Below are 18,668 nucleotides of genomic sequence, written 5' to 3' on the forward strand. Positions count from 1 at the left end.
GCAAATTAAAAAAAATCAGTTCCACAAGAAATTAATTGTATCCCATTTGATAGCAACTGAAAATTAAAGCCACACTGAGTTCTCCAAGACTTTGAGCGTTGCTTGGAGAATTTGAGAATACTAGGCTTGGGGAGATGAAACAAGAGCACAAGGACATTCCACCCTTTCGAAGAGTAGTGTTTCAGGAGAATGGTATGTATGTGCTTGGCAACCTCAGTGTAGCATTTCACAGAGGGACATGATGGTGGCTGTCCCATCCAGTCAAATCCACCAGGGGAAGTGAGGAAAGGAGACATGCTTTCCTGGCCTGCCTTTCAGCCAAGACAGCTCATTTGATCTCCCCCACTAATAAACTCTGAGCTTAAATGAAGTTCTGGGCTGCGTCTACAGTTCAAATTGGAAAATAATTTGCAATGCACTGAAAACTAGGCTTTTAGAAATAAAAGTGATCTGTGCTTATTGCATTTTATAGCTCATAACCTCTTAGGATTTGGGGTCCTAAAAATGCTGATTTCTTCAGAATAATCCAATAGAATAGAGATGGGACATGTTCATTGAATGAGTAAAACACTTTTGCCTGTGCTGAACCATCCTTGTGACTCTGGAATAAATCCACCTTGATCATGGTGTATGATCCTTTTTATGTATTGTTGGATTTGGTTTGCTAATATTTTGTTGAGGATTTTTGCATCTATATTCATTAAAGATATTGGCCTGTAATTTTCTTTTTTTGTGATGTCCTTGTCTGGTTTTAGTTTCAGGGTAATGGCCTTGTGAAATGAATTTGGGAGTGTTCCTTCCTCTTCAATTTTTTTGAACAGTTTGAGAAGGATAGTATAAGCTCTTCTTTATATGCTTGGTAGAATTCTCCTGTGAAGCCGTCTGGTCCTGAACTTTTGTTTGCTGGGAGTTTTTCTTATTACAGTTTCGATTTAGCTTCTAATGATCAGTCTGTTCAAATTGTCTGTTTCTTCTTGACTCCTTCTTGGTAGGCTGTATTTTTTCTAGAAATTTGTCCATTTCTTCCTGGTTGTTCATTTTATTGGCAAATACTTGTTCATAGTAATCTCTTGTGATCCTTTGTATTCCTGTGATGTTGGTTCTAGCTTCTCCTTTTTCATTTCTGATTTTACTGATTTGGGCTCTCTCTTTTTCTTGATGAATCTGACTGAAAGTTTATCAATTTTGTTTATCTTTTCAAAGAGAAGCTCTTGATTTCATTGATACTTTCTATTTTTTTATCTGTATTTTATTTATTTCCTCACCTTATTATTTCTTTCCTTCTGCTGATTTTGGGCTTTGTTTGTTCTTCTTTTTCTAATTCTTTTAGGTGACAGGTTAGGTTGTTTATTTGAGATTTTTCTTTTTTCTTGAGGAAGGCCTGTATCACTATGAATTTCCCTCTTAGAACTGCTTTTGCTGCATCCCATAGATTTTGTAAGGTTGTGTTTTCATTGTTGTTTGTCTTGAGGTATTGTCTGATTTCCTCTTTGATTTCATCGTTGACCCACTGGTTTTTTAGCAGCATGTTATTTAGTCTCCTTGTGATTATTTGTTTTCCCCTGTTTTTCTTTCTGTGGCTGATTTCTAGTTTCATACCATTGTGGTCAGAAAAGATGCTTGAAATAATTTCTATCCTCTTAAATTTGTTGAGGATTGTTTGGTATACTAGTATGTGGTCAATCCTAGAAAATGTTCCATGCATGCTTGAAAAGAGTGTGTATTCTGCTTTTTTTGTTTTTCAGATGTACTATCCTATAGATATCAACTCAGTCCAACTATTCTATTGTGTCATTTAGGATCTCTGTTGCCTTATTGATTTTCTGTCTGGGAAAGCTGTCCATTGATATCAGAGGAGTACTAAAGTCTCCTATTATAATTGTATTCCTGTCAATTTCTCCCTTTATGTCTGTTAGTATTTGTTTTGCTCCTATACTGGGTGCATGTATGTCAATGAGTGTAATACCCTCTTCTTGTATTGATCACTTTTATTATGTAATGCCCTTCTTTGTCTTTTGTTATAGCTTTCCTTTTAAAGTCGATTTTGTCTGATACAAGTATTGCTACTCCTGCTTTCTTTTTGTTTCCATTTGCATGAAATATCTTTTTCCATCCCCTCACTTTCAGTCTGTGTGTGTCTTTTACCCTGAAGTGAGTCTCTCATAGGCAGCATATTGGAGTATCTTGTTTTTCTATCCAGTCAGCCATCCTATGTCTATAGATTGGAACATTTAGTTCATTGACATTTAAAGTAATTATCGATAGGTATGCATTTATTTACTCAGCTGGAACTGGGGATCCCAGTATATATGGGGGAATCTTTCTTGCAGCCTTGGTTGTGTAGGAGTTCTGCCAGTTTCCAGTTAGTTTTCCGTGAGAATTGTTCCTCATGCAGATATATCTTTGATATGTTTATGGTGGGAGGTGAGCTCCATGTCTTCTTACTCCACCATCTTGATCCCTCTCCTCTTTTGACATTTTTAAACTTAACCTTTGATTCTTCTCGGCGTACAATAAGTTTTGGCATATCCATATTATGAAGTACAATACTGCCATTAGAATCACGTCCTAAACAAAAACTTATTGACATGCCCACTGAAAATAAAGGTGGGAATTTTATATACCTTTTGTAACTTGCTTTCCCTCCTTAAATTTAGTGAGCATTTTTCCACTTCAGTCAGTATTTTTCTGGAAGATGATTTTTATTGACAGTATAGTGTTTTATAATATGGATAGACTTTAGTTCGTTTAACAAATTTCTTACATTTTCAATACTTCAAAGTAAAGAATGCCCCACAAATTTTTGTGCAAGTTTTTATTGTATCATTAGAGTAAATTCTTTAATTCTTACTCTTCTACTTCTAAAATTATACTGAGCCTTAACGTACTATCTGGCAGAAAGATTGTGCTAATTTATGGTACAAATCAGCAGCAAAGAGGTATTGTTTACCATACTCAGCAACACTGAATATCATCATACTTTTTAGTCTCAAACATAGACTAGAAAAAATCCCAAAAATTGCAAATATTCCTTAATTTATAAAAATTTCCTTTTATGTTCTCCTATTTTTTTGTTTTCTTTCTGTTTATTTGTTTAAAGATGCCTTTTTTGTGCCAAATGAAGAATATATAGGTGGATACATCATTCAGAGTTCCGAGGGGAAACAAAAAGCATACTTAGCTTGGATTTTTAAAAAATATATAATAAAGTGATTATTTACAGAGATGTGGGCAGGGCTGAGGGACCAACAAAAATGTTGAGGCACTGTGATATTGGGATTTCTAGTAAGAAATATATAGTTGGTCTTAGTCTCCATTTCTGTTACAAAGCTCCTAAAATCCTTGGAGTTTCCTAGGTGGGGAGAGTCACAGAGTTGTCTTTTGTTAGGTTAATGGTGACTTTTGGAAAGCCCCTTGGTAACCTAGGATGGGGGCTGATGCCAGGGGAGCCAATCATGTGGTTAGAGGTTTGGAAAATTTTCAGTCCTCATCCCTGGAAGAGGAAAGGGGCTAGAAATTGAATTCAATCACCAATGGCCAAGGATTTAATTAATCATATCTATGTAATGAAACCTCCATAAAAACCCAAAAGAAAGGGGTTCAGAGAGTTTCCACGTTGGTGAACGTGTGAAGATTCAAGGAGAGAGGCAAGAGAAAGTATGGAGGCTCCTCACCCTTTCCCCATACCTTGTCCTATGCATCTCTTCCATCTGCCTCTTCCTGAGTTATATACCCTTTTATAATAAACTAGTAATCTAATAAGTAAAATGTTTCTCTGAGTTATCTGAGCTGCTCCAACAAATTAATCCAACACAAGGAAGGGGTCATTGGAATCGCCAGTCTATAGCCAGTTGATCAGAAACACAGGTAATAACTTGGGATTGCAACTGATGTCTGAAGTTGGGTTTAGAGGAGCAATCTTGTTGGGCTGACCCCTTAACTTGTAGGATCTATGGGTAGATAGTGTCAGAACTGAGTTGAATTTTAGTATACCCAGCTGGCATGGCAGAATTGCTTGGTGATATGGGAGAAACTCCCACACATCAGAATTGATGCAGACTTATAGGCACCCAGAGACCAGTAACAATGGGAAGTCATTACCCCCTTGAGCCTGAGGAACAGGGAAAAGGAAACAGAACTATTGGTCCATTGTGGGCTGGAGCCAGAGGAGAGAGGGAAGCCTCATCAGAGCTGCTGACAGACGGAGGCAACCTCTGCCAGAACCTGGAATAGAAACAGCAAGAGTCAAAGATCAAAAATACTCCAATCTGTCTGTCATTCCACAGGCTGCTGTCTTGCTGGTGCTGTCAGTTGGGTAAACCCAACTTGAAACCAGAGAGCTGTCCCCTGGGGGCACAGAATAGGGCAGTGAAAGGCGAGAGAATAAAGAATAACCAGCACAGTGGATATTTATGGGATTTTTTTGTGTTTTATATTTAGTACTTTTAAAATTCATTTGTAATTTTTCTTTTTGATTGTAGTGTGTAATAGAGATAAGCTTTTAATTTAATTTTTCTAGATAACTACACAGTTATCTTAGGTGCTTATATTGAATCATACTCTTATTTATCAGCTACCATTATCAAACTAAATTTTTGTAGAGGGATTCTGTTCATTGTTTCCTACTCTGTCCCATTGATTAATTTATTTTTGTGCAATAACACAGTGTTTTAATTATCGTAGCGTGACAATATGTTTTAACATTTGGTAGAGCAGCTCCCAAGTGTTCTTAAGTTCTGATGAAAATTATTGGGAAAGAATAGCTTTGAAAACTGAGGGGAAATGTCAAATATAAAAAGCTTTGTTATTCAGATATGTTTTGAAATGGATACTGCTAAGTGGTATGTGCAAATTCTAATTCTCTAATATGGGATCTTAATATATATTACTAGATAATACAAGGAGATTTTTTTTTCTGTTTCATTATATTCATTAGTTTGTTTTATTTTTTAGATTCCACATATAAGTGATAACATACAGTATTTGTCTTTCTCTGTCTGACTTATTTCACTAAGAATAGTACCCTCCAGGTCTATCCATGTTGTAAATTGCAAAATTTCATTCTTTTTTATGGCTGAGTAGTATTCCACTGTGCGTATATACCACTTCTTCTCTATCCTCTCATCTGTTGACTGACACTTAGATTGCTACCATATCTTGGCTATTGTAAATAATGCTGCTATGAACATTAGGGTGCATGTATCTTTTCAAACTAGTGTTTTTGCTTTTGTTGAATATATACCCAGAAGTAGAATCGCTGTAGCATATAATTCTATTTTTAGTTTTTTGAGGAACATCTGTACTGTTTTCCACAGTAGCTGAACCAATTTGCATTCCCACCAACAGTGTACACATCCTCGCCAACATTTTTTATTTGTGATCTTTTTGATGATAGACATTCTGACAGGTGTGAGGTGATATCCCTTTGTGGTTTTGATTTGCATTTCCCTGATGATTAGCGATGTTAAGCATCTTTTCATGTGCCTGTTGGCCATCTGTATGTCTTCTTTGGAAAAGTGTCTATTCAGGTGTTGTTGTTTTTTTTCCATTCTACAGAGTTTATTAGGTTTATAACTGGATGAAGTCACACATGTACAAAATGAAGCTCACCCTATCCCAAAGCAGAGTAGGAACTGAGGGCTGGGGATCCATTTCTGGCCTTTGGGGGAGCTCTAAGGTGAGGGGCAGCCAATCCTCCCACTCCAGAGAGATGTGGCCACAGGGGAGGGGAGCAGATGGGGCCCACCTGGCTTTGGTCGCAGAACTCAGAGCCTGGCATTGGGCTAGGGCAGGCAGATGCATGGAGGAACAGGAGCCTCAGAAACCACCCTCCCCAGGGAGCCCCGCTTGCAGTGTGGTTGGTCCAGACCCAGACTCGGGCTGGTGCAAATGGAAGGCAGCAAAGCAGGAGGGAGGAGACACTGATGTGTGGTGGTAGAGGGCACCCAGACCTGTGGAACGGGGGTGGTGGGGAGGCAGGCTAGCTGCCACTAGGCAGCTGGTAGTGGGCCTCATAAATGCCACTGTGGCCAATGTAGCGCACCCATTTGATGACATCATGGTCGCTGTAGTCCAGCTTCGGTTCAGACACCTTCAAGTAGCGCACCTTGAGGCCAGAAGGCACGAATGGCACCTCAAATTTCATTGAAATGGGGGGTTGAGCCCATCTCTTCTTGTTGTTGGTGGACAGAAGCTCAATCGTAGCACTGATCTGCTATTTCTTCATGACTGCCATGCACTTGATCTTCCACATGATGGTGTTCTCGCTGGCCTTGTACTTGGCCTTCCCCTTCATACAGATCACCTGCACCCCACTGGTGTTCAATGGGGTTGGGATCCTCACCTTAATCTTCTGAGCCAGTAGTGAGGGCTTGAAGTTGGACTTAATGACCACCTTGACCTTCAGCTTTGTGCGTCCCACTTCCCGAACTAGCAGGATCACTCAGAAAGGAAGGATGATGTCCTTGGTGGTGCTATACCTCATGAGCTCAAATTCTCCGTCTGGTGGGATGAAGCTGATGCTGCGCTCCGAGTCAAACTTGCTGAGTCGCACACACTGGTGGAAGGTGCTGTCGTCAATGGCAATTGATTGCTTCCTGCTCTTGCTTGTTTCATCAGCTGTGCCTTTGCCCTGCTTCTCAATGACAGTCTTGTCATTCATCCCAAACTTGCACTTGGGCATGCCACTCGGGTAGCTCTTCATCACCCGGCCTGACACATGGGCACTCAGCACCTGGCCCTGTGGGAACATGAGGAGGTTCACGCTCTCCAGCACATCCAGGAAGAGCTCGTTCTGGCTATACTTGATGCCCTCCCGCCACCAGACAATCTGCCCAGTGTGATCTGAGACTGCTCTTTTTTGTCTGATGCTGGCTCTTGATGCCCTGCTGGGTGATGAAGGTTTTCAGCGCACCTGTCTCTGAGTTCTCTGGATAGCCAAAGTCTAGGATCTCATCCAGAAGCTGATATATGCACACAAAATTGTTCTTGATGTTCTCTTTGCTGATCTTGCCAAAGTAGGCAGCCATTATGTCACACATCTTACAGAGGAATTCGAAGACCATGGCAGCACTGACATTCTGCTTGGTGACAGTTGCCAGCCAGATGTTGGACCACTTAACATGAAAGAAACTGGTGCGAGCAATGTTGGTGATGGGGCTGCGTACCCGCTGCCCAGCATGAATAACATTGACCCGAAAGGCAACCGCTGCGTTCCTCCCAATGTCATCTCGGTAGACTTGGGTGATGAGCACCTCACTCTTGTGATTATAGACGAATAAGCCTCCAGTCATGGCAGCAGCTCAGTCTCCGCGGCCCATCTCTCTGAGAACAGACCTGGTGTCTGCGGCCCCCTGCTCAGCCGGCCTGGCCACTCTTCGGATCCCAAGATGTCCGCCTGCCCCCTGCTCCCATGCCCGCTGTCTCGGCTTTCACTGCAGTCTCTATTCAGGTCTTCTGCCCATTTTTAATTGGGTTGTTGGGGGGTATTTTTGATATTGAGTTGTATGAGCTGTTTATACATTTTGAATATTAACCCGTTAGTGGTCATATCATTTACAAATATTTTCTCCAATTCATTCGGTTGTCTATTCATTTTGTCAATGATTTCCTTTGCTGTGCAAAAGCTTTTAATTAGCTCCCATTTGTTTATTTTTTCTTTTGTCTCCTTCCTTAGGCGATTGTTCATATATATTCTCAAATAGAAAATATACACATGGATTATTTTCATATATACATAGTGCATTTAAGAAAAGTTACTACATACTGGGTCATGAAGAAGGTCTCAACAAATTACAAAGAATGGTATCATAGAGACCATTTTATCTTACCACAATATGTTTTTTTGTATTTGTCCTTGAAGTTAGAAAACATTAATAAACAGGATTTTATAAACATATACATGCAAACATACATACTCATATTTTAAACAATGCTAAGGAAATATAGAAAAATATAGTTACTTAGAATCATTTACTTTTCAAATTTAAAATACTTCTCTGTTATTTTGTGGAGAACATCTAGCCAACTCAATTGCTAACACAGAGTTATTTTCAAAATATAATGTCTAAGCTATTAGCCAGCATAATGAACCAACATTTTAATTCTTCTTTCCAACTAATTATTTGAGAAGCTCTGAAGAGAACAGTGGTCATTATTGAAAAAAATGATTTTTGTTAAGCTTGAGTGAATGATTATTAGGTATTTTGGATTTTTTTTTTTTTTTTTTTTTTTACCTGAAGTTGTTATTTGTGTTTTTTGAAATCACTCTTTGGATGTGCTAAGACCCATTAACAGCAATTTCCAGATCATCACAAGTAGGTGAGAAATAAGATAAAGTCAGTTTGGACTTGGGGAGATCAGTGGAATCAAAATCTTCTGGACTTCCAGGATTGGTCCACTATCTTCAGAAAAAGAAAAATCCAGAGAAGTTTAAGAGGACTGACTTTGCACCTAAGCAGATTAAAAATTAGATCAAAATATAAGGTGATATTACAGTCCATAGTTTGAAGGCAGTGTAGATGCTGTAAGACTGTATGATTTGCCTGGCACCCTCTTCCTGCAGTTCTGGATCTGAGGTTGTTGTGGCTACAGACCCTGTGTACCTTCTCACCTGCCCTCTTTTATTTGAAAATATCCCCTGCCTCCCAGACCGTGATGCTGCCACCTTTGCCAGAGCCTTTGTCTAGCCTCCTTAGGTAGCTGGAGTCCAAGTGGAATCCCTGAGGCTGCACTCCTCACCCTGACTGAGCCCTAATCATGCCGAGTCATCCTTCTGCTCCTAGCCTGGGTGAAATGTCACACCGTGGGGCATGGGGTCTGATTTTCTGAGCAGCCACTAAGGGGTTGGATGATATAACTCAGAGTGTAGGAAAGTCTACTCCCTGTGAGTTGAACCTTGACTGATGAGATATAGGAGCAAATTCCCTTTCCTTTCTTCCCTGTGGATTGCTCTAAGATTTGATTTCTTCCTGAAAATTTTCTGGAGAAGTTCCAAGTGCTGAGCCAACATCCCTGCCCAGAGCCTGCAGTCTCTTTGTAGTTCATTGTGAAACAGTGGCCACCAGGGCAGCACATCGCATCACTTTGTTTCCCATTTTTTCTTGCTTCCTTCCCCCTATTTCTTCACCTTTACCATCCTGGGCTTACACGCCCCAAATAAACTGTCGGCTCTTCAATCCTTGTCTCAGGCTGTATTTTGTAGAAAAGCTTCCCTAAGAGAGAGCTATGGCAACAGTCCTCACTTTACTGAAGTGCTGGAGTTTGCCACTGGACCCCAGGAGTCACTCTCCACTTTTCTCTGCCCTGGGAGGTTGTTGAACTGTATTTACAGGAAGCCCGCACCCTCTGGCTACCAGATAAGTCCAGGCAATTGGGTGCCCTGGTAGGAGACTGGAGGGAGAAAGTATTTATTCTCCCGGTGCCTATGAGGTCACCTTGGGCTGGTCCCTCAAATAAAAGTTACAGCTGATGGTCTCCTCTATCTGACTTTCTTTTTGATTTCTGAGACCTGCTTCCTCCTCTCATCCCTTGGACCGGGGGACCTAAGAGCTCCACAATGCTCCCCTCAGGTTATGACACTGCCTTGTAGCTCCTCTCCACCCTGCTCACTCCTTTGTAATTAGTGTCTTTATAACTAAATTATTCTAATTTGAATTATTCCAATTTAACAGTGCCATCTGCTTCCTGTTGGGGCCAGTAGTGAAAAGGAATGGTTAAATTATAATACCGTTTATCTGTGTTGCAATAGTGCATAGCCATTACAAATCAGTTCATGTTTGCTAGCAAAAGAAAGTAATGCACTATTTTTTTTTAATCACTTAAGAAGTAAAGCAGGGGGAAGGGATAAACTGGGAGATTGGGATTGACATATACACACTACTGTATATAAAATAGATAACTAATAAGGACCTACTGTATAGCACAGGGAACTCTACTCAATACTCTGTAATGGCCTATATGGGAAAAAAGTCTAAAAAAGAGTGGATATGTGTATATGTATAACTGATGCTCTTTGCTGTACAGCAGAAATTAACACAACATTGTAAATCAACTCTACTCCAATATAAGTATTTAAAAAAAGAAGAGAAGAAGAAGTCAATCAATCAGGGTTCTGGCAAAAACAAACAAACAAAGAAAACCAGCCAGAATTCCATCTCCTGTGTTGATGAAAACAATCAATAAAAAAAATCTATAATAGGAATAGAAAAGAGTTTTATATGAGCCAAACTGAGGACTATAGCCTGGAAGACAGCTTCTCAGATAACCGCTACAGAGAACTGCTCCAGAGAATCATGGATTTCAACACAGTTTTATATCTTGTCAGAACCAAGAACATCAAATAAGTCAGGAATCCATTCATTCAAGGTTTCAGAAAAACAGATACATAGCGAGTCAGTATGGCCTTGGCCCCTGGGAAGGGAGTCTTATCATCAAAGGAGTTCTAGCACTGGCAGGCCAGGAAGGGAGGCATTTGATCTTTATTTTTAACATGGACATTCTTTTTTTTTTTTTTTTTTGCGGTACACGGGCCTCTCACTGTTGTAGCCTCTCCCATTGCGGAGCACAGGCTCTGGACGCGCAGGCTCAGTGGCCATGGCTCACGGGCCCAGCCACTCCGCGGCATGTGGGATCTTCCCGGACCGGGGCACGAACCCGTGTCCCCTGCATCGGCAGACGGACTCTCAACCACTGCGCCACCCGGGAAGCCCGGACATTCTTTACTTCTAGTCAATGTGCCTTTTTCTTTAATAATTAAAGCAGATGTACAGTGTACATTTGATAGGGTACAAACAGGCTGTTTTAGTTAGCAGTTAAAATTCAGGTAAACTCATGTATTAGCCATGACTTCACCATACCTCAATATGTGAAAATTTCTTTTATCTCCTGAAAAGGACTTTAATGAAGGAATCACTTATGGGAGAGCAGGCAAAGTAAAGGGAATCAATAGAGGTTCTTGAAGCACCAGGAACAAGAAAAGGCAGAGAACATCACCACCCCAAGTGCTGAAGGGGCAAAAGGATTAGAATGCTGGCATCCAAGTCCTGGGGGAAAGGTTGTCTCTCCAGAGCTCCTGTCCTGGGAGGATGCAGGTCCTGCCAGAGCCTCTGTCTGCAGCAGACTGTTAGTGGGGAAAGAAATGCCCTGACATTTCTCCCCTCCTGCCCACTGACCACCTCTCTCCAGCCCCTCTCTGCAGTCAGTGCCTCCCATTGGCTGAACCCAGTTGGAGACTAGAATGACGCGGCTCATAGGGGTCAGCCTGCTTGGGCTCAGACTGGGGCTAAGAAGGGCAGAGGATGGGTCTGGGTTAGTGGGAGGTGGGAAGGGCAACAGACAAGAACGAGTATGATCAGGATATCAAACTCCTTGCAAAGACCCATATATATACTGTCTATAAGAGACCCACTTCAGACCTAGGGCCACATACAGACTGAGAATGAGGGGATGGAAAAATATATTCCATGCAAATGGAAATCAAAAGAAAGCTGGAGTAGCAATTCTCATATCAGACAAAATAGACTTTAAAATAAAGACTATTAAAAGAGACAAAGAAGCATACTACATAATGATCAAGGGATTGATCCAAGAGGAAGATATAACAGTGTAAATATTTATGCACCCAACATAGGAGTACCACAATACATAAGGCAAATGCTAACAGCCGTAAAAGGGGACATCGACAGTAACACAATCATAGTAGGGACTTTAACACCCCACTTTCACCAATGGACAGATCATCCAAAATGAAAATAAAAAAGGAAACACAAGCTTTAAGTGATACATTTAAAAAGATGGGCTTAATTGACATTTATAGGACATTCCATCCAAAAACAGCAGAACACACTTCCTTCTCAAGTGCTCATGGAACATTCTCCAAGACAGATCTTATCTTGGGTCACAAATCAAGCCTTAGTAAATTTAAGAAAATTGAAATCGTATCAAGTATCTTTTCTGACCACAACGCTATGAGACTAGATATCAATTACAAGAAAAAATCTGTAAAAAGTACAAACACATGGAGGCTAAACAATGCACTACTAAATAACCAAAATATCACTGAAGAAATCAAAGAGGAAATCAAAAAATACCTAGAAACAAATGACAATGAAAACATAATGACCCAAAACCTATGGGATGCAGCAAAAGCAGTTCTGAGAGGGAAGTTTATAGTAATACAATCCTACCTCAAGAAACAAGAAACATCTCAAATAAACAACCTAACCTTACACCTAAAGCAATTAGAGAAAGAAGAACAAAAAAATAACCCCAGAGTTAGCAGAAGGAAAGAAATCATAAAGATCAGATCAGAAATAAATGAAAAAGAAATGAAGGAAACAATAGCAAAGATTAATAAAACTAAAAGCTGGTTCCTTGAGAAGAACAAAATGGCTAAACCATTAGCCAGACTCATCAAGAAAAAAAGGGAGAGGACTCAAATCAATAGAATTAGCAATGAAAAAGGAGAACTAACAACTGACATGGCAGAAATACAAAGGATCATGAGAGATTACAAACAACTATATGCCAATAAAATGGACAACCTGGAAGAAATGGACAAATTCTTAGAAAAGCACAACCTTCCAAGACAGAACCAGGAAGAAATAGAAAATATAAACAGACCAATCACAAGCACTGAAATTGAAACTGTGATTAAAAATCTTCCAACAAACAAAAGCCCAGTACAGATGGCTTCACAGGTGAATTCTATCAAACATTTAGACAAGAGCTAAAACCTATCCTTCTCAAACTCTTCCAAAATATAGCAGAGGGTGGAACACTCCCAAACTCATTCTATGAGGCCATCACCCTGATACCAAAAGCAAAGATGTCACAAAAAAAGAAAACTACAGTCCAATATTACTGATGAACATAAATGCAAAAAACCTCAACAAAATACCAGCAAACAGAATCCAACAGCACATTAAAAGGATCATATACCATGATCACGTGGGGTTTATTCCAGGAATGCAAGGATTCTTCAATATATGCAAATCAATCAATGTGATAAACCATACTAACAAACTGAAGGAGAAAAACCATATGATAATCTCAATAGATGCAGAAAAAGCTTTCGACAGAATTCAACACCCATTTATGATAAAAACCCTCCAGAAAGTGGGCATAGAGGGAACTTACCTCAACATAATAAATGCCATATATGACAAACCCACAGCCAACATCGTTCTCAATGGTGAAAAACTGAAACCATTTCCACTAAGATCAGGAACAAGACAAGGTTGCCCACTCTCACCACTATTATTCAACATAGTTTTGGAAGATTTAGCCACAGCATTCAGAGAAGAAAAAGAAAGAAAAGGAATGCAAATCAGAAAAGAAGAAGTAAAACTGTCACTGTTTGCAGATGACATGATACTATATAAAGATAATCCTATAGATGCTACCAGAAAACTACTAGAGCTAATCAATGCATTTGGTAAAGTATCAGGATACAAAATTAATGCACAGAAATCTCTTGCAATCCTATACACTACTGATGAAAAATTTGAAAGAGAAATTAAGGGAACACTCCTATTTACCATTGCAACAAAAAGAATAAAATACCTAGGAATAAACCTACCTAAGGAGACAAAAGACCTGTATGCAGAAAACTATAAGACACTGATGAAAGAAATCAAAGATGATACAAATAGATGGAGATATATACCATGTTCTTGGATTGGAAGAATCAATATTATGAAAATGACTATGCTACACAAAGCAATCTGCAGACTCAGTGTAATCCCTGTCAAACTGCCAATGGCATTTTTCACAGAACTAGAACAAAAAATTGCACAATTTGTATGGAAACACAAAAGACCCAGAATAGCCAAAGCAATCTTGAGAAAGAAAAACGGAGCTGGAGGAATCAGGCTCCTGCACTTCAGACTATACCTCAAAGCTACAGTAATCAAGACAGTATGGTACTGGCACAAAAACAGAAATATGGATCAATGGAACAGGATAGAAAGCCCAGAGATAAACCCACGTACATATGGTCACCTTATCTTTGATCAAGGAGGCAAGAATATACAATGGAGAAAAGACAGCCTCTTCAATAAGTGGTGCTGGGAAAACTGGACAGCTACATGGAAAAGAATGAAATTAGAACACTCCCTAACACCATACACAAAAATAAACTCAAAATGGATTAAAGATCTAAATGTTAAGCCAGACACTATAAAACTCTTAGAGGAAAACATAGGCAGAACACTCTATGACATAAACCACAGCCAGATCCTTTTTTTACCAACCTCCAATAGAAATGGAAATAAAAACAAAAATAAACAAATGGGACCTAATGGAACTTGAAAGCTTTTGTACAGCAAAGGAAACCATAAGCAAAATGAAAAGACAACCCTCAGAATGGGAGAAAATATTTGCAAATGAAGCAACTGACAAAGGATTAATCTCCAAGATATACAAACAGCTCATGCAGTTCAATATCCAAAAAACAAACAACCCAATCCAAAAATGGGCAGAAGACCTAACTAGACATTTCTCCAAAGAAGATATACAGATTGCCAACAAACACATGAAAGGACGCTCAACATCACTAATCATTAGAGAAATGCAAATCAAAACTACAGTGAGGTATCACCTCACACCAGTCAGAATGGTCATTATCAAAAAATCTACAAACAGGCTTCCCTGGTGGCGCCGTGGTTGGGAGTCCGCTTGCTGATGCAGGGGACCCGGGTTCGTGCCCCGGTCTGGGGGGATCCCATGTGCCACGGAGCGGCTGGGCCCGTGAGCCATGGCCGCTGAGCCTGCGCATCCAGAGCCTGTGCTCCGCAGTGGGAGAGGCCGCAAAAGTGAGAGGCCTGCGGACCAAAAAAAAAAAAAAAAAAAAAAAAAAATTTACAAACAATAAATGCTGGAGAGGGTGTGAAGAAAAGGGAACCCTCTTGCACTGTTGGTGGGAATGTAAATTGATACAGCCATCTGGAGAACAGTATGGGAGTCCCTTAAAAAACTAAAAATAGAAGTACCATATGACTCAGCAATCCCATTACTTGGCACATACCCTGAGAAAACCATAATTCAAAAAGATACATGTACCACAGTGTTCATAGCAGCTCTATTTACAATAGCCAGGACACGGAAGCAACCTAAGTGTCCATTGACAGATGAATGGATAAAGAAGATGTGGCACATATATAGAACAGAATATTACTCAGCCATAAAAAGAAACGAAATTGAGTTATTTGTAGTCAGGTGGATGGACCTAGAGACTGTCATACAGAGTGAAGTAAGTCAGAAAGAGAAAAACAAATACCATATGCTAACACATATATATGGAATCTAAAAAAAAAAAAATGGTTCTGAAGAATCTAGCGGCATGACAGGAATAAAGACACAGGCGTAGAGAATGGACTTGAGGACATGGGGATGGGGAGGTGTAAGCTGGGACGAAGTGAGAGAGTAGCATGGACATATGTACACTACCAAATGTAAAATAGATAGCTAGTGGGAAGCAGCTGCATAGCACAGGGAGATCAGATCTGTGCTTCGTGTCCAACTAGAGGGGTGGGATAGGGAGGGTGGGAGGGAAACGCAAGAGGGAGGAGATATGGGGATATATGTATACATATAGCTGATTCACTTTGTTATACAGTAGAAACTAACACACCATTGTAAAGCAATTATACTCCAATAAAGATGTTAAAAACAAAACAAAACAAAAAAAAAACTCCTTGCAAATATAGTCCTAATTTTGTGAAGAGTGATACATGTATTTATGTGCAAGAGAAGACTGAAGTAGGAATTAAAAGTAGCTATCTCATGGTCGTAGAAGAATATTAATGGTTTTTTTCTCCCTTTTTTTTTCACCATTTCTATCCCCAACCTACAGCCACAAGCATTTATACGTTAGAGTAGTATTTAAAGTAAGGAATGGTGAAGATTAGTTGAAAATGTTATCAACCAATAAATGGTTTTTATAATATTTGATCTATTTTCCAAATCAAAAAAATGGCTGTGTATTACTTTAAAATTTGTCTTAGAAAAAATAAATGTTAATTGAATGATGTGTTTATTTTAATTATAATTTTTAAACATTTCCTATCAGTGGCTCCTGGTGGTAAGAATTTCACAGACGATCTCATCTAGAGTAAGATCAAGGCCACATGAGAGGGGTTTTTGTGTTTGTTTCTCAAAGCACTAGTTTGTGTTCACACTATTCTGTCCAGCAACGGGAAAGAATAATGTGGGACCCATGGTATCTCAGTTCTAGTCATATTAGTAGATGCAATCCCATTAATTACCATTAACTTTGTTATGTAGCAGAGGTGGTCTGTAATATTCACTTTGTCAAACAAAACTTGTGATCCTAGAGTTGCATGCACAAACATCACTGCATGGGCCATAACCTCATATGAACATGAAGCTTCAAAATCCTTTCAATTTAATTAGACCGTAAACAAACATCTCTGTTTTCAAAACCACTTGCACAACTGTCCGATTTATTTTTCTGTTGTTTCATATCTCTCGTTTTTGCATGTGAACTACGAATAAAGCACCATAGAGGAGTTCATCAGTATTGTCAGCAATCAGTAGCTACCCTGGTGTCTTCCACACCCAAATTCCTCTTCTATTCATAGCACTGTCCTCAGCCTCACATGGGGTATGGGGTAAAAGCAGCTACTTCCTCAAAGAAATATTTCATATGTACAGAATGAGATAGCAAATCTTTGGAATGTCACAGGCCAGCTGTTGAACACAATATTCCTAATCACCAGTGTGTCAGGCGCTCCCTTGGGCCAAAGCAGCAGTTGGGGGAGATAGAAGCAGCCCCTGTGCTGTAAAAACTCAGACTCCCATGTAAACTCCGGCCTCCGAACTTCCACTGCCTGCCAGGCTATTTAAAGCAAAGGATTATGCAGTGAGAACAGATGCAGTACATTTTGCCATCTTCCGAAATCTAAAATTTTAAGTAACATTTAAAAAGCATAGTTTAAAATTTTTTGAATTCAATAATTGTACTTTTTAAAGTGGCTTCCTAAACTCAATTTATGAGTATGAGTTAATACATCTTAATGTTTCATAAATAGCCACAGAACATATGCTGTGCTTTAGAAAACACTGCAGATAAGATCCAGTTTAGCTTAAAAAAAAAAGAGGTACGTATTTGGAACTTTTAAAAATCAGATTTATATCTGAAAATTCCAACGTAAGTTTAAGGCAGTAACAAATGTAGTGAATCATAAACATATTTCAGACCCAGTTTTCAAATACTATATTTTAACCTTCAGACTCTATGTTTACAAAGCTCCACTCCACTGTAATAAAATATACTGAAAAGAAAAGCTTATCAAGTGAAGGGGATCACAGCTCTTTTCAGCAATATAAACAGTTTTCATAAAATGGATAAGAATTTCTTAAATTAGTGTGGCTCTTTTGCCATCAATTGTTTAAAATGCAGCTTCTCTGGCATTGTTGGAGTAACGAAGAAATAATTCTGAGTCGTCTCTGCTATCAGACTATGGTCTCCTAAACTGTTCATGTTTCTCAGGTGTAAGAATAGCAACAACTTGAGCTGTAGGAACATATTTAATAATTTTCCTTTCTGAGTAAAAGTAACAAAGACAACCTCAATATACCAGGAACTATGTCTATATTTTTAATCTTCATAAAAATCATTTCAAACGTAGGTAATACACACATTCTCGTGATACCATGGGCTGAACCAGAATCTTCCTCGTGCTGTATGAACAGGCACCGAGAAGATTTCACTTGGTCCCAACTGAATCCTTTACTTCCACCACCAGAATTCCGTCGTGACAGAGGATGGCAGACAAATCTTTGGTTTCAGTGCCGTCGGGCAGTTTATACTGTCGGGTGAAGCTTCTTGAGATAAAACCGTGCTCGTCCATTCTGGTTCCATGTTGAGCCTTAATCAGCAGCCAGCCTTCGAAGGTCTGAATGATGATATCTTCGGGTTGGAACTGGACCACGTCCAGCAGGACCTGGAAGCGGGATTCGTCTCTCTGGGGCGGCATCTCTACGGTGTCCACGGGGGCAGGCTGGGCCACCCTGGCTTTCCCCAGGTCCACGGTGGTTGGCCCGGGCAGTTCATATAAAGCGTGATCCAGCCTGCAGTCTTCCAGACCTCGAGCTTCAAACTCCTCCTCGTATCGCACTGGAGTCTCTATGAGATGCCTCAAGATGATTTTTGCCATAGTGGAGGCAAAGCCAGCGTCGAACGCCTTCCGCCCCGGCTACGTTGTCCGTGTTGAACCCTCGCAGTTGCCTACTGACTAGAGGATCTGTTGGAGCCGCTATTCGCTTATAACCCTGCGCAGACGCAACCCTTTAATTAGGCCTGAATCACAGCGCGGCACACTCCCTCTTGTCTTTTCACTCCTGCTGACAATGAACGGCTATTTATAGGGCATGTTTCGAAGTTGCTTTTAGCACACAGCCTGCTCGAGCTGCCGATCAAGGATTGCCCTTACATTCTCAGTTATCCCTGGCAAGTGTGTCTGCCTTGCTTACCGCCAGAGAAAAAGAGAATCAGAAACTGTTTGAGAAATATCTGAGGGAGTGCTCCGTCCTTGTGAACTACAGTGATCTAGCGGATCAGAACAGCCCAGAGATGTGCACTCGTCTTATGATATGAGCTAAAACTGCATTAATCCTAGTCTCCAAGTGCAAAGCTGGGGGGAGGT

The 18,668-nt window shown here is 40.0% G+C and overlaps 1 protein-coding gene and 1 pseudogene across 1 annotated transcript; both read right to left on the bottom strand.

Moving 5' to 3' along the window:
- Positions 1-5,980: 5,980 nt before the first annotated feature.
- Positions 5,981-7,389, bottom strand: LOC116751101 (annotated as a pseudogene).
- A 10,218-nt stretch (positions 7,390-17,607) lies between these two features.
- HSPB3 (heat shock protein family B (small) member 3) lies at positions 17,608-18,318 on the bottom strand. The gene has a single exon (XM_032628558.1). The coding sequence runs from the start codon at positions 18,177-18,179 to the stop codon at positions 17,730-17,732; it is 450 nt and encodes a 149-aa protein (XP_032484449.1). The 5' UTR covers positions 18,180-18,318; the 3' UTR covers positions 17,608-17,729.
- Between the last annotated feature and the right edge of the window lie 350 nt (positions 18,319-18,668).

Source organism: Phocoena sinus, chromosome 3 (genome assembly GCF_008692025.1).
Source record: "Phocoena sinus isolate mPhoSin1 chromosome 3, mPhoSin1.pri, whole genome shotgun sequence".
NCBI classification, from domain to species: domain Eukaryota; kingdom Metazoa; phylum Chordata; class Mammalia; order Artiodactyla; family Phocoenidae; genus Phocoena; species Phocoena sinus.